Source organism: Gallinula chloropus, assembly GCF_964237585.1.
Source record: "Gallinula chloropus genome assembly, chromosome: 1".
In the NCBI taxonomy this organism is placed as follows: Eukaryota; Metazoa; Chordata; class Aves; order Gruiformes; family Rallidae; genus Gallinula; species Gallinula chloropus.
This window is the reverse complement of record NC_140085.1, coordinates 22,602,373-22,625,296: the sequence shown is the minus strand read 5'-3', so window position 1 is coordinate 22,625,296 and position 22,924 is coordinate 22,602,373. Positions and strand designations below refer to the sequence as shown.

The 22,924-nt window shown below is 41.7% G+C and overlaps 1 protein-coding gene across 1 annotated transcript in view; it reads left to right on the top strand.

The window, feature by feature from the left end:
* Nucleotides 1-22,713, top strand: part of RFX4 (regulatory factor X4) — a gene marked incomplete at its 5' end in the record, with an annotated part of 94,161 nt that extends 71,448 nt beyond the window's left edge. The window contains 3 exons of the mRNA XM_084271013.1: nucleotides 7,321-7,483; nucleotides 12,588-12,726; nucleotides 22,424-22,713. Coding sequence (XP_084127139.1) covers nucleotides 7,321-7,483; nucleotides 12,588-12,726; nucleotides 22,424-22,696 — 575 coding nt within the window. The 3' untranslated portion in view covers nucleotides 22,697-22,713. The remainder of the gene's footprint in view (nucleotides 1-7,320; nucleotides 7,484-12,587; nucleotides 12,727-22,423) is intronic.
* Nucleotides 22,714-22,924: the final 211 nt, after the last annotated feature.

Sequence of the window (22,924 nt, the reverse complement as noted above, 5' to 3'; positions counted from 1 at the left end):
TGACTCTCAGACAGTCTTCCAGCAGTGAAATTCCAGCTTTGCTGCTCCTCATTGAAATGGGTGTATAATCAGAATGTGGAAACTATCACTTCAGTGACGTACTAGAAAAGTTACAAAACCTTCTTGAAAGCATTTCAGAAAGTGCTGATTTACCACACTGGAGAATTTGGCAATGGCTAAAGGACAATAAATCTTTCTGACAAATGTTTTTCATGTTTTCAAAGGCGCCACAGGGAAGCACAATGAATAGAAAGAGATTTAAGAACATTTGTTCCTACATTGAAATGTAAGGTTTCTCACTGTTGGAGACTATACCTTATTTAAGAGGGAAGTAGGATGGTACTACCACCAGAACAGTTAGACTAGACACACACGGTTCCTAGACATGGCAAGTGAGCACACTGCTTTGGATTAGGCAACACTGGAGGTGGTGTATACATCTGAGTCTGGAAGCACTGACTTTGTGGGTAACTTGCTCTGTAGATATTGTGGTCCAATGAGATCATTCTGGTGTTACAACCAGCATGCAGTATGAACTGTACCCAGAAGTAAAAGACTGACAAGTAGGGAACTGTGTGCTCTCCAGTGACATTGACGGGAGTGGAGATTTGAGGGACTTGTGTTTAACCCGAAGGTTACTCTATATTCATGTAATAGCCTGTTTATCAGCTACATGGACTTCCACCTTCAGCTTACTTGACTTAAGCACCTGATTGAGGGTGCAGATCTGGGCAAGGCTGGAAACCATGTGGATCTTACATATCCCTCCTAAATCCCACCAGTAATGCAGGGGAATGGACTCATACAAACATTACAAATGCAATTCCTTTTTCTTTTAATATTATTTATTATTTTATTATAGTCTGGTTTACTCCCTCATTATTTTTTTGTGTCCTGGTAAGGCCAAGGTCTGCTAGTTTGAAGCCTCAAGTCAGAAACAGGATCATTTGGGAATGATAATTGAAGGAACTTCTCCCATAGAACAGGTAGTAGAAGTGGACATAGTTGTTCCCATAGCAGAACGTCTTAGTCAAGAAAGGTATTTCTGATTATTTTAACTTGGGATTTGGGGTGGGTTTTTTCAGCTTTTCCTTTTTAGGTGGTTTTAAAATCTTTGGGTTTTTGTCGGGAGCAGCCTCACTTCTGCAAGCATGAAAACAATTTTTGCTTAGTACAAGGCAAATTTGTCAATGCAAGCAGAGGTCTGATTAAGATTAAATATGTGTGCTATTTCCCTGCTTTAATTTGGGCAATTAGTAATGCCTTCATTTCCCATGTTCATTATGTAGATTAATTGATCACCTTTTCAGTTTGCTAATCATAACACAGTGGAATACAGGGTTCCTTCACTTAAAGTAACACAAAAGAGCAACCATGTTTCAGCTATAGAAAACTGGTATACTTTAAAATAGGAGTGCTGAAGATATATATAACCAAATTATTCTGTATACAGATTTGAGGCATTAATATATAGAATATTTTGCAACAGGAACCTCTGTTCTGGAGAGATATATTTAAAGTACACTCTATTGATTTTCTTAATGTGTCTACTATGAGGTAAATGTAAAACTCTGCAAATGCTTTGCAAACCTTGAAAATCTAGTTCCATTGGTTACCACTAGCTCTCAGTTCCCCAATTTAAGGCATCATTAACTCTTTCTTGCTTGAGGCATTAGCAATAAAAGTTAACTATTAAACTTTTTTTTCCTTCAGTCAGGGGTTAGCACAAAACCAGCAAATTAAACTGTTACAATTACACGATACTGAGCATAAGAAAGGTAAATCCTTTATACAGCATTCTGTGGTTGAGCATCTGGCACAGCTCAACTAACATTTTATTTAAAACATTTTAAGGCACTAGACATTTAAAAGGATAATTAGTCTCCATCCCTTCTAAATCACAAAGGCCAGATTAATGATTGTTCAAACTGCAACAATATTGTAATAAAAGTGATAGCTATATGGCTGACTGTGCTATTCCCTCTTAAAGCCCCTCTGTGGTGGTTTGACCCTGGCTGGAAGCCAGATGCCCACCAAAGTTGCTCTATCACTCCCCTTTTCAGCTGGACAGGAGAGAAAATACATATTGAGAGGCTTAGGAGTCGAGATAAGGACAGGGAGAGATCATTCCACAATTAGCATCACGGGTAAAACAGACTCAACATGGAATTAAAAAACCCCAAACAACTCATTAATTACACACACATACAGACACACACACACACACACACACACTCAGAGTGAAACCAGAGTAGGATAATGAAAAGTACAACCAGATCTTAGAACACCTCCCTCTCACCCCTCCCTTCTTAGTGGACTTAACTTTATTGATGATTTCTCTCCCTTCCTCCCCCTCAGGTGTCACAGGGCGAGACAGGGAATGGGGGTTTCAGTCAGTTCCTCACAAGTTGTTTTCCTTCTTATTGGGGGGGACGGGGCTTTCCTCACACTCTTCCCCTGCTCCAGTGTGGGGTCCCACCCATGGGAAACAGGGGGTTGGACTCAATGATGTCTGAAGGTCCCTTCCAACCCCTACGATTCTGTGAATTTCTCCAATGTAAGTCCTTCCCCACAGGGCTTCAGCTCTCCACCAGCTTCCCCAATGTGGGTCACTTCCATGGGGTGTCTGCAAAGTTTCTTACGTCTTCTCACTCCCTTCTCTGATGGCAAAAATCAGCCACTTGTGGTTTTTTCCCTCTTAAATGTGATTCACAGAGGCACTATGACCACTGCTGCTAGGCTCAGCCTTGGTCAGTGGCAGGTCCAGCCTTGAGCCCAGCTGGTGTTTACTCTGTCAGGCCTAGGGAAAGCTTCTGGCTGCTTCTTGCATAAGCCACCCCTGCAGCTCCCCCTTCTTCACCAGAACTTTGCCATACAAAACCACAACACCCTCCTAAAGCTGTGATTTACTCATGTGTCAGTGCAATGTTTTTTAAACAACCTGAACTTTGAATTGTAAGTAGTAAATTGTTAGTAAACCAATCTATGCAGTTTAGTCTTTAGTTTCAAGGAATGTCTATGTGAAATAATCAGGTCAGTAGTGGTTATTTACAGCCACTGTTCTTACAAGTCTAGGCTAGTTCTGGGAACCTCGCACAGGAGATATTTGCACAGAGCTATCACTTCTCATATTTGTGTGTGTGAGTACAATAAGTTTTCTTCCCAAAGCTTCAGCTCCTGGAGTCATATGAATATGTAAGAACATCAGCTCTTGTTCAATAATCAGAGTTGAATTTTCATAGCTAGAGTGTAAAAGTCAATGGTTCCACTTTCAGAAGTCAATTCTCACATTCCAAATGGAAGGGTTTGTGTTTTTCCTAAAGTTGAGAGTTAAGAATCTTTTTGTTGTATAGTGTCAGAATTGGAGTCTGACTCCAGATTTCTGATTGCTTGAGGTCGACAGTATTGCTTACTATCAGATATAATACACAGTGATGTCAGTGTTTTGCTTGTACCTGGGTGGTCATTTCCTTCAGCAAAAAGCAAACATGAAATGCAGCATTTGTTTCTTTCTGCACTGGTGTACATGATGGCACCAATGACTGTTGTTAGGCTGACAGCAGTTCCATTTATACTTGGCTCTCCTACAGTGCAGGCAGCCTCTTGGTTAGTGTCCACAAAATCATTTTATTTTTTTGTTAGAAGAGAAAAGAAAATGAAGTGATAATAAACGAACTTCTCTATTTTAATCAAGCCCTGCATGTTCAGAACACAAAGCAGAGCAAAATGTTGCTCAATCACTATTGTTTTTGCTTATTTCAGAAAGTAGTTCAGTTGGGTTCAGTCATATCTCAGAGACTACATCTCCTGGACTTCAATTCTGCAGCCAGCTGAGACAATTAATCATATAGGGCTGGGACACAGGCGGGTATTAAAAAGCTAACTATGAAAAATGTTGAGATTTTTCTCATTCCTCTTTTTCCACTCACCACATCAGGTGCTGGCTGACCTGAGATATATCTATAGATATAGATATAGATGTATACACACATCTGCCAATCTGTTGCCTTCCTTTATTCTTCCTCTCTGTCTTTGTGACTAAGTCACTGAAAATAATGGCATCCCTTCCACAAAAGCAGAGAGAAGTGAAGCAACTCTAGGTTCCTAAGAACACACTGAAAAAAGTATTCAAACAGCTTTTTGTTACTCTGTAAATGCACAGTAAAACCCAACATACATTTGTTTCTAAACCATAACCTGCTAAAGAAATTGAGTATTTCTTAGAGCAGCTGTATGAGGTACCATACATACCATTGTACCAGGGACAATTCTTAGTTAGGAAAATTAAACGTTCACAACTCTTTCAGTGCAAGACCTATTCTCTCTATTTCTATGTTGTCTGGACAGGCATAAAGCATGTTACATCCTAAACACTTCTTATAAAATTGAACTGAGGTAGCTGCCAGTTAGACTTAAATGCCAAGTCCTCTCATCCAAGGAGTCTGACTTCTCACAGGGAACACAAGAAACAACTTTCTTTCCTGGAGTGACTAATTTTCCTCAGTTTGAGACAAGATCCTTACTACTTTAAAAAAAAAAAAAAAAAAAAAAAAGGAGGCTGTCACAATGGTTGGGGCCAATCAAAATAACATATTTGGTAAAATGCAAAGGATCTTTTGGTCCTGTTATTACCACTTCTTGTTAGAGCTAGAAAGTTGATGAGATTTTTGGCTCAATGGCCATTTTTTTTCTTGGAAAAAAATAAAACCAGGTTAATGTAAAATCTTTGGGTTATGTTGAATTTAAAAAGAAAAAATCAAAACCAAAACAAAAAACCAGTAATGTTACCTAAAAATATTTAAGTTTTTTCACCATCTTTGTTGTCCTTCTTTCTTTTGAATTTAGGCATGTTTTGAAACAAAGTTGTAAATTTTCCTTTGGAAAATAACACTGGGAAAATATGTTGACCTTTTGAAATTAAAATGTTTCACCAAAATATTCTGCAGACAAGTTGATATTTTCAAAAGAGTTTTTCTCTTGTTTTCAAAGGAAGCTATTTGGTGACTGCATAAGTAGTTTTGGCCCCATCTGCATAAGCTCTATTTTCTAGTGAACATAGGCTTCCTTAAACACTTTTCCTCAGCTTAAGGAACCATGACTGCTCATAGTCACAGCAGCACCGATGTCCTAACTCAAATGTGTATGCCCGCTCTTTGGTCTTGGGGAGCTCAATGGCCCTCTTCACTGGGAGGACATGAACGACTGCAAAATCAAGAGTGACAGAAACTTCAGGCACATCAAAACAGACCTAGCACAAATATCCTCAATTGTAACACATCCAAGGATGCTTTTTACTGTAAGAGCACCAAATCACACCCTACTGGAGCATTTCAAGCTGGTATTTATGGGCTCCTTGGTATAAAAAGGACAGGGATCTCCTGGAGAGAGTCCAGAGAAGGACCATGAAGATGATTAAGGGCCTGGAGCATCTCCCCTATGAGGAAAGGCTGAGTAAGTTGGGACTGTTCAGCCTTGAGAAGAGAAGACTAAGGGGGGACCTAATTAAAGTCTAAAATTATCTGAAGCAGGGGATGCAGGGGGAATCAGCCAGCCCCTTTTCAGTGGTCTGTGGAGACAGGACAAGGGGCACTGGCTGCAAGTTGGAGCACAGGAAGTTCCGCACCAACATGCGGAAAAACTTTTTCCCAGTGAGGGTGACAGAGCCCTGGAACAGGCTGCCCAGGGAGGTGGTGGAGATATTCAAGATATTCTTCTCTGGAGATATTCAAGACCCGTCTGGACGCCTATCTGTGCAATATGAGCTGGGGAGCTGCTTTGGCAGGGGGGTTGGACCCGATGATCTCTCGAGGTCCCTTCCAACCCCTACAGTTCTATGATTCTATGATTCTATTTAACCTCGTGAAGCTCAGGATGCCTTCACACAACACCTAGAATTTAGGATTTACCATTTAAAAAAATTATTTGTCTGCTATTATTATTGTCTGATTATATTAATCACAAACACCTGAAGAAAACTGTGCATGTCTGAGATAGGGTTGTTATTCCCCAAAGCCACAGAGTGGACACAGACCTGATAATACCATCACTTCTCTCTCTGAATTAGGCCCTTTCATCCTACAGGAAGTCCTAGAATTCTCACTGAAAAAAACCTGAGTCACCTCCTGCAATTCCTTTTAGCTACTGAAAAAGAGTCAAGAGTGTCCAGAGACCCCCCCAAACTAGTGTTCTCATTGGGTTAAATTCAGTGCTCTGGTCCTCATTTGCAGGGTAATCTCAGCCAGTATGGTCATGACCTCCAGCAAGAGCTATGTTATACTGGAACAATGGATCTGTCAGCCTCCTGAGTGAAAGGGGTGTGTGCAAAGGACAAAGGTTTCTCAGCAGCTGGCTCATGAATCTGGAGTTCCTGCCTGGAAGGGATCAGGATGATTAAAAAACTCAGCACCTTTCAAGCAAAATGGAAAACCCACTTTTTTGCTTTGCTCTTCCTAAAAATGCTCTACATGAAAAAATAAATTAAGTCCAGTCCCTGCTGCCTTGCAAGAAGGAAGAAACATTTGTGGGAAGAAAGGGGCTAGGCTATTTCTGTCTGTACATTTGTTATAATTTGGAGATGTATCTTTGTTGCTATAAAGGCTGGTACCTAGTTGGGTGGAACACATACAAACTGCAAAAGAATTCAGTGAGTTTATTTACACAACACCCATCTTTTTTTCTAATCTTTCATTGTTCTGATCATACTTCCTGCCTCACTGGAGGCCTGATCAGCCTCAGAGCTAAACAGACCAGCAGCCCACTGCATGTGAGAGAGACCTCAGGGCTTGGTGCATCAAGCCTGACAAATATTAGCACTGGTGTTCCTCCATTTCTAAGTCCTAAATTATAGCCTCAAATTATAATTCCATGCTGAAAGTTCACAGTCTGAGCTATTCCAGATATGTCTCTTACCTCTGGATCTTTGCACACTCCAACTGATCTATTTGTATTTTTATTTATGCCTCAGACATAGCTGTTTTGTTCACTTTGGTCAATGTTGTTTCTATTATCAGTGCCTATTTAAGGAGAAACTTTTCCACTGTGAGGGTGACAGAGCACTGGAACAGGCTGCCCAGAGGGGTTGTGGAGTCTCCTTCTCTGAAGACATTCAAAACCTGTCTGGATGTGTTCCTGTGTGATTTAGTCTAGGTGATCCTGCTCTGGCGGGGGGTTGGACTAGATCATCTTTCAAGGCCCCTTCCAACTCCTAATGTTCTGTGATTCTGTGATTAGGTTGCATTCCTGTAACCATCTTAGAGCATAACACCTCTATGAAAAACAGCCCATGTTAGCTGTATTCCTTTAATGCTTGTTTGTCTGCAGGAGCTATGCAATCCTATACGTGGTCGCTCACCTACACTGTGACAACTGCTGCTGGATCACCTGCTGAAAATTCCCAACAGCTGCCCTGCATGAGGAGCCCACATGTACCATCATCATCTGTCACACACCGGATACCTGTTTATCCCCACAGAGAAGAACATGGGTAAGTCACTTCCCAGTGTCTTGGGGTTTTCTTGGGGTTTTTTGTATTAAATTATATTTAAGGTTGTTTGGGTTGGTTTTTAAAAGCAGTGAAATCTATTTCTTGATGTAGTTACATCTGTATTGCAAAAATGCTGGTATCATTATTCTTTGGCTGCTGTTGTATGATTATATTATGTCCCAACGCTGAGAGCGTTGGGATTTGGCTTTTAACTAAAGTTGCTGGGGGAGTGGATCCTCAGTCTATCCCATCCTATCCTACCAGTTTGATGCCAGTGCCAACAGTAGATGCCCAGAACTGGGAGGAGGATCACAGGCCAGCAGGTGAATACCTGAGCACAAAGGATTGCCAGGCAGCTTCATCGGGGATCCACATAAATATCACTCTGCAAATTAATATAGCATGAGGAATAAACAAGAGGAATTAGAGACATCTGTATACCTGCAGGGCTATGATCTCATTGCCATCATCAAGATGTGATGGGATGGCTCTTATGACTGGAGTGTAGGAATGGATGGATACAGGCCCTTTAGGAAGGACAGGCAAAGGAGAGAAGAAGGGGGTGTCACCCTCTATGTCAGTGACCACATGGAGTGCATGGAGCGCTGTCTGGGGATGGATGAGAAGCTGACCAAGAGCTTATGGGTCAGGATTAAAGGGAGGGCAGGTAAATGAGACATTATAGTGGGGATCTGCCACAGGCTAACAGACCAGGAAGACAGAGTAGATAAGGCCCTCCATAGACAGATAAGAGCAGTTTCACATTCACAAACCCTGAATCCCATGGGAGACTTCAACCACTCCATTATCTGTTGGAAGGACAACACAGAAGACCATAAACGATCCAGGAGGAACCTGAAATGCATCAGTGACAACATCATTCTCTAAGTGACAGAGGAGCCAATGAGGAGAGGTGCCATGCTGGATCTTGTTCTCACCAATAAGGAGAGGCTGGTTGGGACTATGAAGCTCAAGGGCAGTCTTGGCTGCACTGACCATGAAATGGTGAAGTGCAAGATCCTTAAGGCAGTGAGGAGGGCACGCAGCAAGCAAACTACCCTGGACTTCAGAAGAGCAGTCTTTGGCATTTTCAGGGATCTGCTTGGTAGAATACCGTGGGACAAAGCCCTGGAGGAATGAGGGGCCAAAGAAACCTGCTTTGTATTCAAGGATCATCTTCTCCAAGCTCAGGAGCAATGCATCCCCTCAAAGAGGAACTCAGGCAAAACCACCCTGAAGTCTGGATGGATGAACAAGAAGCTCCTGGACAAACTCAAACACAAGCAAGAAGCCTACAGAGGGTGGTAGGTAGGAAGGGCAAGCAGCCTGCAAGGAATATAGAGAAATTTTTCAAGAAGCAAGAGATCAGGTTAGGAAAGCTAAAGCCCTGCTAGAATTACATCTGGCCTGGAATATCAAAGGCAACAAGAAAAGCTTCTATAGGTACATCAATGATAAAAGGAAGACTATGGAAAAGGTGGTCCCTCTCCAGAAGGAAATAGAAGACTTGGTTACCCAGAATATGGAAAAGGCAAAAGTCCATGGTACCTGATGTGATGCAGGATGTAGTTTTTAAACCATTATCCATCATATCAGAGAAGTTGTGGCAGTGAAGTTCCTACTGACTGGAAAAGGGAGAAAAATAAAGATCTGGGGAACTACATGCCAGTCAGTCTCACCTCTGCACCCAGCAAGATCATGGAGCAGATGCTCCTGAAAACTATGCTAAAGCCCATGGAAAATAAGATGATTGGCAATGGCCAACATGGCTTCACTAAGTGCAAATTGTGTGGGACAAATTTGGTGGCCTTCTACAATAGCTTTACAGTGTTGGTGTGTAAGGGAAGAGCAACTGATGTCATCTACCTGGACTTGAGCAAAGCATTTGACACAGTTCCACACAACATCTGTGTCTCTAAATTGGAGAGACATTGATTTGATGGATGGGGCACTCAGTGGGCAAGGAATTGGCTGGATGGTCACACTCAAGGAGTTGTGGTCAACAGCTCCATGTCCAAGTGGAAACTTTTTACAAAGGCATGTAGTGAAATGGTAGGACAAGGGGTAATGGCTTTACAATAAAAGAGAGTAGATTTAGATTAGATGTTAGGAAGAAAATTTTTACAGTCAGGGTGGTGAGGCACTGGCACTGGTTGCCTAGAGAAGTTGTGGATGTCCCCTCCCTGGAAGTGTTTGAGGCCAGGTTGGATGGGGCTTTGGGCAAGAAATGGAGAGAACAGCTGCTGTAGCCATGCAGACTGAGCCTCGCTCCCATGCAGAGGGCCCAACAGAGAGCATAAGAAGTATGGGGGCCACAAGCCCTTCCCTGCTGCACTTCCCATCAAATGCAGACTTAGCCACTGAGCATTCCTGAAAGTTTCCTAACACCAGTTTACTGGGGTTCATACCAATCTTGTACACTAAAGATGATCCTCTGTGAAATACAAAAGCTCCAAGCCATCTTGAGATAGAGAGTACCTAAAAGATCAGGGTACTTTATATCACAATATTCCACAATATAGAGATATTTAAGAACTGAAGCCTTGGAACAATATAAAGCCCTAGTAGTTCCCAAGAGAGAATTGGATATAAACTGTTATAGACTGAAATACAGACTGTTGGATTGATTTGTACAAATACTTCATTTGTACTTCTGGCCAATTATAGAAAATAAAATGTAAGTTCAATGATAAATACTGTTCCCTGTAAAATAAAAATTGATTAAGGCCAAATGTATGTTACCAGGAATGAAGTAAGAGCTACGTGATCTGTTCCCCATTATTAAAACAAGCCTTGCAGCAAGCAATACTAGCATAGATTTGTAAAACTGGATAAGAACACAAGGTCCATAATCTACTCTAACTCACTCCAGTAAATCTAAATCCACAGTGGTACTCTACACACATGTGGGATCTCAGGACTATAAGTGGAAGATCTGTGTTAATAATAGAAGAAAATATCCTTATACATAATTGGAATTTCCCTTGTTCCAACCTGTGCCTATTGCCTCTCACCCTATCACTGTACATCTCTGAGAAGAGTTTGGCCCTAGCTGGTGATACCCTCCTCTTAGGTAGCTGTAGATGACCCTTTTGACTCTCTTCTTAAGACTGGACAAACCCAGTTCTTTTCTTGTAAGTCTTGTGCTTCAGTCCCCTATGGCTTAATGGCCCACCACTGGTCTTGCTCTAATATCCTTTCTGTGGTGGAGAGACAAAACCAGGGCACAGTACCCCAGATGTTGTCCCTCAAGTGCAAATAAAGAAGAATAATCAGTCCTTTAGGCTTGCTGTCCAGACCAGGACATAGCATACTTAATGATTAGAAAAATCATGAAGTGTATACCCTGCCTCACACAACTTGGCTTTGGTTGTGAGTCCAAGAGCACTCCAGATTACAGGAGGGACTAGATAGACAAGCATCTTCTTCAAGCAGAGAAGGCTGCACTGGGAAGACTTACGCGGGTCTTGCTTACCAGTCTGTCGTGTTGAAGGAGTTAAAACACAAGATGTCTGCCTACAACAGTGTGAAACATCCCTGTGACATAGCCATTCCTCTCCCTGCTCTCCACAGAGAGGCTATCAAAACTTGTGTCATGTGAACACCAGCTTGCCTGAGGTAGATCATGGAAACCACTCACATTTACAGTCAAGCATAAGAGAATGTAAGAACAAGAACTCAGTGTTGAACAACAAAAATGGACATAGGGCCTTATGTCCTGAAAATGCTTTTGGAGGGAGTTCTCTGCTCTCATTTTGAAACCCCTGGTGTGACTGATGTAAGACATGACATGTCTTACATGTCTTTAGACTACCAGCATAAAATCAGAATAATAGTAGAAATTTAAACTCTACACAGTGTAAAAATGTGCAGTGGATGGACCCTGGCTGAGGCCAGATGCCCACAAAAGCCACTCTATCGCTCCCTTCCGCAGCTGGACTGGGAAGAGAAGATATAATGAAAGGCTTGCAGGTTGAGATAAAGACAGGGAAACATCATTTAGCAATTGTCATGGGCAAAACAGTCTCAACAATGCATCCAATTTATTATCCAATCAAAACAGAGTAGGATAATGAGAAATAAAGCCAAATCTTAAAACACATCCCTCCACCCCTCCCTTCTTCCCCGGCCCAACTTTACTCCCAATTTCTCTACCTATTCTCCCCAAGCAGCACAGGGGGTTGGGAAACTGGGGATTGTGGTCAGTTCATCACATGTCTTTGCTGCTCCTTCCTCCTTCCAAAACCTTGCCACACAAACCCAAACCAAAATGTCACTGAACTTTCCACTGAAGGTCTGTAAAACTAACTGTCTTCCCTTTCTCATAATGAATTAATTGTTTACCCTACATGTTTAGTGGTCACAGTTTGTGTTTCCCTTCAATAGCATATATATTTCAAGAGCCTTTAACTGCCTATGCTGAGTTAGCATCAAAGGTTCACATGGTTACTCAAAGAGGGGGATGTTGAAGAAAGTGTCCATGCATGACTGGCCCAAATAATGGTAGCCAACACTGACCCTGAACTTTCTCACAGCTATGAAAACTGCTCCCTCCTTTTCCCCTGACTGTCCCTTGACAAGGGGTTGGGATAAAAATAGAAAGCAGTCACTCTCCAACCTCAAATCCCACTTTGTTCTTGAGTCAGCTGTGCTAAAGATGTGCATTGTATGCTTCAGGTGCAAATTAATACATCTCTCTCTCTCTCTCCCAAAAAAAGGAACATCTGAGCCCAGTACAAGGAGATAGCTGAACTCTACAGTGTAGTTCTCTTAAGTCAAATCTTACCGTGCTTCCTCATCCTGGATAGCAATTTACTGGGAACGTGGAAACAAAATAATAATAAAAAAGAAAGACACAAATGAGTCTGCAACTTAAAACCAGTCAGAGAACCCTGCTGAGGCTCACTTTGTTGTTGTGCTGAACACATCGTTTAACTAAGAGGCACCTGCTTCCCAGCTCAGCTGGGAAGTATCTTTTTTTTAATGTTTATTTAAAATCTCATTCTCCTATACAAGACTGCAACACTATGTCTCAAACATTATAGAATTATTAGTGGCAATACAATTATAGGCATACTAAATTGTGGTTTTTAATGGATTTTAGATACACAGGAAGTTACAACTATGGTAGCTATAGCAACCAGCATCCCCATCCAATGCAGAGTCAGTATCCATCCTTACCACATGATACTGCTATTTCTGGACCACTTCACTACTCAGCTTACCACAGAAGCTCCTCTCAGGTAAGTTGGATTTATTACTTTACAATGCTTGCTATAACATTTTAAGTAATGTTGTGCTTGTAGATTTGTTGGCAGATTAGCTGTCTAAATAAGCTGTCATCAGTCTAGTCATTGATGGTTGGTAATTTATTTTTCTTTTCCAATATTAGCTAGATACCTTTTCTTTTTGGTGGAGATTGTTTTATCAAAAGTGGCTTTAGATTGTGAATTTAAATTACTAGCTCTAAAATCTGGATCATAGAAAGTGTTTCTCTGTTAAGTAGTAGCTAAACCAAGAATGAATATAATCAGTTGGATGTTTCTTAGGTGTTTGGAACAGGAAGATTCCTAACAAGAAATAAATGTGTTTTCATATAGTTGAAAGAAATGCAGAAGCCACAGTGAATTCTTCTGGAGCTTCTGCTTTTGAGAATATGCATGTTTAGAAATTTACCAAAATTGTGAGTTCTGTATATAGTTTGAATAATTCCAGAAAGCCCCTGCAAAGAGGCCATTTAATCCGTATGCTGTGGTATCCTACTATAATGCTGAGAGATTATGCCAGTAACTACTTCAGGACTATTTCCCTTCCCAAAACTGATTCAGTAGGAACCAGCACAGATTAAGTGTGAAGATGATATCTGGCAACAGTTCAAAAGTAGTGCCACCATAGAAGTGCTTTAATACATCTGATGCTTCTACAGTGTAGGAAGCTGTTATCGAGGCTCTCTGCTGGAAGAGCTGCAAAAGGTGAATACAGGTAGGAGGAGATGGCACAGGGGTATTCCACCCACCTGGAATCCCTTATACTTTATGTACTAGAAATCTATACATGTCTATTAGGGACCCCCATACTTAACTGTTGTCACTGGACTGGAACAGTTTCATACCAGATACAAAGGCATGAATTTGATAGTGCCTTTGGCTAACACACACAAAACTTGCATCTCACTCTGGTCTTTGGCATCAGTCTGACAGGTGACCTCTCTTTTTTTATGCTTTATTTTCCCAAGCAGTAAGATGAAAGTAATATTAAACTCCTTAGAGTTTTTTGAGATCTGCTGTGAAGGTTGTCCTATGCAAACCCAATATGTTTGTTTGAACCAACTCAACAATGGCTCCCTAGCTTATGGAAACAACAAGTCTGCAACTTCTCACCCATTTGTCTATCACCTGGTGCACCACACTACATGAGGTGTCAGGATTTGCTTGAGGGTTGTTGTAGCTCCTGTATTTTCAACAGGAAGAGTGAGTGAATGTTTAAGTAGTGTCCTGTGGTAGGTTTATATTTACTGTTTCTCTACAGGCCTTACACAATTATCTCAATTTGTTTTCAAGAATGCATCACTTTTTGACTCACTGATTTTCTTTACTCTCTTATCCTTTACTGCAGAAAATCCATGTGAGTGCTCATTATAAAATGGTTTGTAAGACCATGAATTATAGAATCACAAACTCTTTGGGGTTAGAAGAGACCTCAAAGATCATCTATTTCCAAGCCCTCTGCCATAGACAGGGACACCCTCCACTAAATCAGGTTGCCCAAAGCCCCATCCAACCTGGCCTCAAACACTTCCAGGGAGGGGACATCCACAACTTCTCTGGGCAACCAGTGCCAGTGCCTCACCACCCTGACTGTAAAAATTTTCTTCCTAACATCTAATCTAAATCTACTCTCTTTTATTGTAAAGCCATTACCCCTTGTCCTATCATCTCACTACATGCCCTTGTAAAAAGTCTCCATTTGGACATGGAGCTGTGGACCACAACTCCTTGGGTGTGACCATCCAGCCAATTCCTTGCCCTCTGAGTGCCCCATCATTTCACAGGTATGGCTTACAGACCATCCTCTAAAACAACAAAAAAAAGTGGAATTGGAGCAAAAGGAATTAAGACAACTTTTATTTAGTGGAAATGGGGAAGCTGGGAAAAGGGAAGGGAAAGCAATGAGTGACCCTTTAAATTCTATTTGCCAACATGTGGCATGTTGATAGCAGCCTTACAGTGCAATGATGGTTGCATTGTATTAAGTTTAGGATGTCTACATTGGTTTTGGCATTGGAATCCTTACACAGCAGCACCCAGCTGTACTGAGAAAGAAGTTGTGCAGCTGTCTTTCTTGTACTACGTACAGCTCTTGAAAAGTGCCAGTGGGGGTCCTAAGCCAGGTGTAACTCACCTGTCCAGTGGCAAGTCCATGTTAGTAAGAAAGTTTCTGGGCAATTTGAATCCACTAGTGTTAGAGGAAATGAGACAGCAGTAGTTGCCAAGGCTGATACCACTGAAGGACCACGTGTCACAGCTGCACGTTCACCCACACCCTGTCCCATAACAAACTGGCAAGAGTCCTTGCGGTTATTGTTATCTCCCATCTCTGAGACTGTCTTGGAGCTCACCTTGGCCCCAAAGAGTAATGTGATAAGTGTCTTGTGACCTTGAGCTAAACAGAAATTTTGATTAGTAACTTATAGTTTCATAAAGATCAGTGGGTCTCAGACAGATAAGTAGGCAAAAAAAAATTGGAGGAGATGGCTCATAAAAAACTTTATAGGGGAGTAAATGTTCTGCTCAAGTAATATCTGCAGCTACTCACCCAGCATAAGCCAAAAACTTGTTCCTTCTGGCTGTATAGGCTGACTAACTCTCACTGATGGCTAAGAGTCTTTTTGTTGACAGGGACAGTCTGTTCAAACCTTGGTCTTAATCTGAATTCTTTTTTTTTCCTTTCATTAGCATCTGTGAATAGTCTCAGAACAGTTTCTTCCTTGTAACTCCAGGCCTGATTGCTCATTTCTTGACTTGGCTTACTGGGCAGGAGCCTGCCACACAAATAAAGAAAAATGATCTACAGATTGATTTATTACTACCTAATTCTCTGAGCCATAGTGCAGAAGTGCATAGCACCCTGTGATGCTACTCCATCATCACACAGTGTGTATACATAAACACATCTATACTGATGCTGTGTTTCTCTGATAGTATGTTCGCTGCCTCTACAGTTTTATGTACCACATGCCAGGGTAGAAAATAGGCAACAACTAAGTGTCTGAACCTTCTTATCAGCCTATGTTGAGTGCAGCAGAGAGATACCCCCTTTAATGGTAACCCCTTCACAATGCCATCACCTAATCCACCTCCACGATGTACACTTGACTGGCTTTCACTCACAGCTTTTTTCTGCAAGGTTCTCCCTAGCTGGGCAGGTTTTGATCCATAAATATTCAATTTATATAATTCCACCTCTTCCTTAAACACAAAGTTATTCATACTGCAGCCATTTTTGTTTGTCAATCACAAGGATAATATTTTTAGTAGGAAAACTAACCAGAGAAATCTGCAGCAATATCTATTTTTATATCTTAAATTATCAGGTAACATATAACAATGCACGGCATATGAATGTGTCTTGCTGTACATGCAGCATGATAACCAGCAAACATATGATATGTGTCTGTAAGTATTCTAATGCATGGCTGTAGTAAATCATATTGCACCTCCATTTATCCACGTTCTATTTCCAGCAATGGCCAGAAACAAATCTATGGAGGGAAAGTCTCAGAAATAGGGTAAGAAGAGAGTGGTCCTTTCACCAGTGTAGCCACACTGTCTTTGACAAGATCTGGTCTAGGGATATCTTGAGTAGGAAGCAGCAGCTGGACTGCTGTATTTTGTAGCAAACCACTCTCCATTACCCTGTCCTTGAGCATTTTAGTTCTTGTCACTTTTTCCATATAGACATAGTAATGGGTTGTATAAAATATACTCTCTTGTTAACTTTAAGTCTGTTTTCTCATAATTGCATTGGGTATCCTGTGGGTTTTTGGGTGATGAGGAACAGGGAAATTTCATTCCTTGTTTATCTACTCACACCATTCAAGACATTATAAATCTCCATCATTCCTTTCACCTCCTTTCTGTCACTTGTGCTTGAGGACGTGGTCTAGAGGTGGACTAGGCAGGGTTATGCTGTGGTTGGACTTGATGATCTTAAAGGTCTCTTCCAACATAAGTGTTTCTATGATTCTGTGATCTCTCTTCCAGATTTAAGAGTTGTCATATGTTCAGTTTCAGTGATGGATGCTCTATACACAGGAGTTATCTAAAGACTGCATGTGCACTGCAGGGCAGGCATAGTCTGGGGAGCCTTCAAACCTCCTGTTCTCTAAATTGTGCTGAGCAGGGAACCTACTAGGACTAAAGCTCCCCTCCAGATTTTCTGTGCAAACCTGATCTCAGAGTAGGTAGGAGGCACTGGGGCAAGAAGCTGCCAGATCAGCCACTTAGATCTGAGAAGTGCTCCTAAACCCCAATCTGCCCACAGCCTCCATTTACCTTGCCTGCCTTTGCACTTCCAAAGTGGAGCGACCACCTCATATGTTGTATCCTGAGTGGAGATACTTAACAGAGAGACATAGAAGTGACACAGTGGTGTTTCCCTTTCTGTTCCTTGTGATGCAGTTCCCACCTTAAAGACAAACTTTTTTTTTCTTCCCTGCTGCTTTTAAGCTGCCTGTTCTTGTGCTCAGGAGCACAGCCAGGGTCTTCTGTTCCTGAACTGGGGCTCTCTGCCCTCAGGTGGCACCAATCAACTTCTGGGACTGGGAGAAGAACAATTGTATCAGTGGTTTGCACTGCTGCTTTGTTGTTGACAGATTTGGTTTATGATCTGAACAGAACAATCCAGTCTGGAAAATGCTGCAGTAGTATAATCTGCTGTTCTGTGGTAGATTGGGTCTGCATCTCGTGGAGGCACACAGCACAGTATCGGGCCACACTTAAAGGAGCTTTAAGCAGTGTTTGTACTCTGACTCTCCTAAACTGCTCTGAGGACTGCAGTGGTCTCACATAACTTCACAGAAATGCCCTATGAGTTGCAGCACTGCTTGATTTCTCTGTACAGTGCTGCATGCCACCATTCTACCCAGTCACATCTTCCCTTCACATGCTTCTGCAGCAGCATTTACATAGGGGCAGTACTGGAAGAAAGTAGTAACTGGTTTCTGTTGGAGTGGAAGAGACAAAGAAATCCTCTCAGAAAATCCCAAGCTTTAGTCTCCATTCATGTGGTCCTGGCCCATCTACTTCACAAAAAAAGAAAAGGGGGGGGTGGGTGGAAGGAGTTATTATCCCTCCAGTACATACACAGTATAAGTTCATGGCAGTATCAGTGCAGTAAGAATAATATACCCTTCCCAATAACCACTCTGTCATCAAACAACTAGTAATGACAGAAAGAAAAAAATCACTCTCCAAACCCCTGCCATGCAACAAGAATCATTGTCTCTAACTGTATGGCTTCATAACAGACTTGAGATTGTAAGAATGTAACAGAAGTAATTATGTTTGAATGCAACAGGAAACAGATGTCTTAACTTCTTTTTAAATAATTGCAAATGGCATTGTCATAAGGCTCCATATGCCACTCCCAAAAGTGGCAAAAGCACTTAGATGGACTTGAATACTTCACCCAACCCATTTGGCAGACTAATAGTCAATAACCTTCAATTTGTGGAGAAAAGGATCAAATTAGAGGTTATAAAGATGCAATCAATTGTTTTGATTGTGCCATTTTTTTGAGATTTTAAGCATATTTTTATGAACTTGGTTTGTAGCCAGTCCTTTACAATTGCTAGAACTTGTGGTATGAGTTATTTACAAGTCCTAAAGCATGTATGATTTACTTACAGCACCCTGCAAAAGCGTGAGCTAATGCAATGTAAAGTCAGAGCCACATACATCCATAAGGAAAATATTTTGCGGTTTGGACAGAGACACCTTTCACCTCCATCAGCCAGTGAGTTGAGGATAAGAATAAAGAGATTATTCTCCATCCTCATACTGCAGGAACCCAGTCTTCACTTAATGGGACGACATACTGAACATTGTATTTTCTAAAATAATCTAAAAGAAACTGAATTAATTTTACATTTTTGGGCGAGGCCTTAACAATAATCTGCTCAAAGTCTCCCAGACTTAAAGGGCTTCTTGTCTAGGTCTAATGGCAGCAGTACCAGCAAGTGTGAGTTAACCCAGAAAATGGTAATTTCCTGTCAAGAGCCCTCCAACAAACGTCGCTTTTATATCTGGCAAAGATCACTAGGCCCCAGTGTTTTGAGATCAGCATGCTTAAGCACTCTTCATTAAACCGGATGTAGAGTGTGAAAGGTGATTCAGGCAGCATGGGCAGGCATCCGCCCAGATGGCTCTGCTTTGGACACTCCAACAAGGCTGAATAGATGCTTCATTGGGTGAGTTAATAGTCAGGCAGGGGCCAACGAGTACTTTAAAAATATTGTCTTTCAATGGTCTCTTCACTGTAGGGAAAAAGAAGTCACTGAGTCATTTGTGATTAGCTGACCTACCATTACAGAACTTTCCATCTTGTGTTCAGTCATAACAGAATTTATTGTAAAATACTCGATATTTAGGGTCCATGTTATTTTCAAGCAATTATTCTTTTCACATTCATGACACATTCATAAACACAGCTGCATCGGGTCCGCTTGATGAAAAGGGAAAGCAGCCCGCTGTATCCTGTCTCCTCATGCATGGCCATTAGCCCTGCCTTCTTCATAAGCCTTAGCATGGCCTCTTGACTGCACATAGGAGGAGGATTATCTTTCCTTTTCAGAGCATCCTGAAGTTCATTCTGGCAGCCAAGGTTTCATTCCCCCAATGGCACAAGTTTAGGTCCAAACTGCTTGAAAGACATTATGTGGCTTCCCAACATAATACCGTGTACAACCAGGAGACCCACCACAGTATTCCCAGAGTTCATGTTGTTCCACCTGCTTAAAAATTAATATTTTGCAGTCTACAATATAGATGAAAGTTTTGCAGTCTCTAAATTATCAATTAGCAAATTATGCTGGTTGAAGCCAGAGCTCTCTCTTGGCATTCATAATGTGAATGAAAGCAAGTAATTCTCCTGTTATAAGTCACAACCTCAATTTCACAGCTTCAAAGGAAAATTGCACTGAGTCAGGATGGCAGAGAATCCTGTTACGGTTAACACAGAGCAGATCAAATATGACACTGGAAAGAAGATAGGAGATAATCATTGGTGTATTATGGCAAGAAATCTACTGAAGACAAGAATGCTTCTAGCTTGACCCTCATCTTGCAGTCCCACAGGTGACATACAAAAAAGTTAAACGTATTGTTTGCATGGAGTGTTTTTTTCCCCAATGATCTGTCCTGGTCCTGACTCCTACCATGTCAAAGCTTTTTATACACAATCATTACTGGGGCATTTGAGATCAGGAAGGAAAAACAGCTTATGGATTTGATAACTATGGAAAGGGACTATAATTTAACTCAATCCAATCTAACTAATGGATTACATCATGTAGGAGGAAGAAAAGAACTATCTTCTGAAGACTGCTGATCTTCTCTCATAAATATATATCTCAAGGTTTGATAAATTCTACCACTGGCTGCAGACAAATGACTCACTTTTATTAGATGTCTGGCTTTTTGACTACTTAAAGATGGATGAGATATTTCCACTCTGAAGCTGTAGTGAATCACATGACAATTTGTTTCCTCTGTATTCATTACAGCAGAAGCTTTGTTCACCAAGATGTTGAGTTAAAGGCAATCAGCAGGCACTAGCATGAAAATTACTACAATGTATTGCTGACGCAGACCAGGAAAGCTGCATCCTAAACCTACTAGCTGTTCTCCCAAACATCAAAAATATTAAAATTGTTTCAACTTTTTTCTGGAACCTCTTCTGTTTACTTAGAATACTTGCAAGTTGTTTGTCTTTTGAGGGAGTGCCCTGTCCCTAATTAATGAGTTAAAGGAGAGAACCATGATCTGCATTCAAATCACCTCATTCAAAACTTCAAAGCTTGAGTTTCATTGTTGCTGGGCACAGGCAGCTCTTGTCTTCAGCAAAAGCTTCTGGAACGCCAGCAGGTCTGCAAACTTGAGTTTTCTGCAAAGGAGCATAAGGCTTTCTGCAGTTAGTGCCTAATCTCTGCTGAATTTCCCTACTGAAAAGCCTTTTGCTGGAGTGAAGATGAAAATTTAGATGATCTTGTATAGACTTGCTGGTGTTGCCAAGAGAGCTTATTCTTACAGCTGTATTAGCAGCATTAGTTGAACTGTGGAAGCTCCAGTGTGGTGCTGCCATTTACCAGCCTGTTCAGCAGCCGATTGCAGAGGTAAATCTGCAGTTTCTGTGGTGTTGTGAAATACGTGCTAAATAATGCACTGTACAGCTTTAATCTCTTCTCTCAAGTCTGTTAACTGGTCTGTCTCCCCAGGATGCTGGTGCAATATGCTAAATCACTAACTACAGTTCTTTAGTCAAAAATAGTCATATTTTTCTCCTCCCTAATTAGGAGTGGCCAGCATGTGGCTTTTGAGCTGCCTGAGGCTTGTGAACAGTCTGACTAGGGTTTCCAAGGCAGGGCTGCCTTCCTGGCTGCAGTCTGGAGCGAGTCAGCAGAATCTCCTCATGGAGACATTGCTGTAATTGCCTTGAGGACCTGCTTATGCAACCAATTGACCCCAGCCCGATCCAGCAGTGCAGTAATGTACTGAGACCCTTTGAGAATCACTGCCATCTCCCTCCTAAGGACAACTACCGCAGGTCTTCTCTCCACGACCCTCCAAAATATGAGGAAGGGGTTTTACAGTCCTCAGCCATATAAATTTTTGGCATGCAGCTTGCAAGGTTTGTAAGCACCAGAAGTGATATTCCTACTTTTGTGACAGCTTTGTAGTTAAGGAAAAATCACAGTGTCAAACTACCCAAGACCATGATGTTGACATGATGACACTCTTTGTAGGAAAGGTGCCATTTGTGTGTGAAGTGCAGAAGCTCTGAAGGTACATGGCTGCTCAAGAGGAACTGGAATCATAACTATCTCCGTGATGCAGATAGATAACAGGAGGCCAACACAGGGAGAGATGTTTCCTAGGCACAGCACACCGATGATCTGCTGCTGTAAGACAGGCAGTAAGATGAACAGATGTTAAGCAAGCACTCACAAGTACAGGTTACTTTCTGTTGCTGGGCAGCTATGGAGAGCAAAAGCTGTTCTCTGGATTCCTGCCTATCCTATCCTCAGCACATCTTCACCTTAGTGGGCGGCATTTGTCAAACATCTTTGATTCCTAGTTTCCAGCTGTCACTGTGAACAGCTGGGGAATAGAGGGATTCATCTTCTACCTGCCTCTTTTCATAAGTTCTCCAATTAGCTGTTCGCTCTGAGGTCAGACCATACAATATTTCTGCAGAAACTGGCAAGACAACTTGTGAACATTTAAAAGGGAAGGCACCTTTCCTGTAATAAAGATCCTTTTGCTTCCCCCCCCCCCTCAAAACTCAGTTGAATGAGCAGGAGTTAGGGCATTCTATACTCTATTTTTTACTGAATAGTAATTTTCCACCATGAGAAAAAGATTAGAAGAATTCAGTTTATTTTTCTGCTCCCAGGTATACCTGCCAATACTCTTTGATAAACTAATGTAATATTTAAATGCAGCGACTGCTTTGCAAGACATTCCCTGACACTTTGGTTTGACTGAGGGCACTAGGTATCTGCTCTTCCACCTTCAGTACGTTCCCCAGCTGTCAGAGGGCTGCCATTTTATATGATTTTCATTTTGTTAAAAACAGAATTGTGATACCACCAGCCCTTATTTTTAAACAAAGTATGTGGTAGATAATGCTTTAATTTGTTTCTCTCTGGCTTTATTGTAGTACCCTTTCAACAGCCCAACATCAAGAATGGAGCCCTGTTTGATGAGCAGTACTCCAAGGCTGCATCCCACACCAGTGACTCCTCGCTGGCCGGAGGTCCCGGCTGCAAACTCCTGCTACACAAGCCCATCCATGCACTCCACAAGATATGGAAATTCTAGTGACATGTACACCCCCTTGACTACACGCAGAAATTCTGAGTATGAGCACATGCAACACTTTCCCGGCTTTGCCTACATCAATGGGGAAGCCACCACAGGTTGGGCTAAGTGAAGATGACTGGTATCAGCTGAGCCCCTGTACTTAAAAGAGTTCTAAAAACTTCATGTTATGTGGGACTTTTCATGGATGTTCTTCAAGGGAGGTGAAGATGGAGAAGATCCTGGGCAGGTAAACGTAGTTCATAATGCGGGCAGATTGCAGACTAGTCTGACTGAATGTTCCTGTACCCGAAACAGATCGTTGTGCTATTCCAGACCACATTTGGGGCCATTCTGTGCC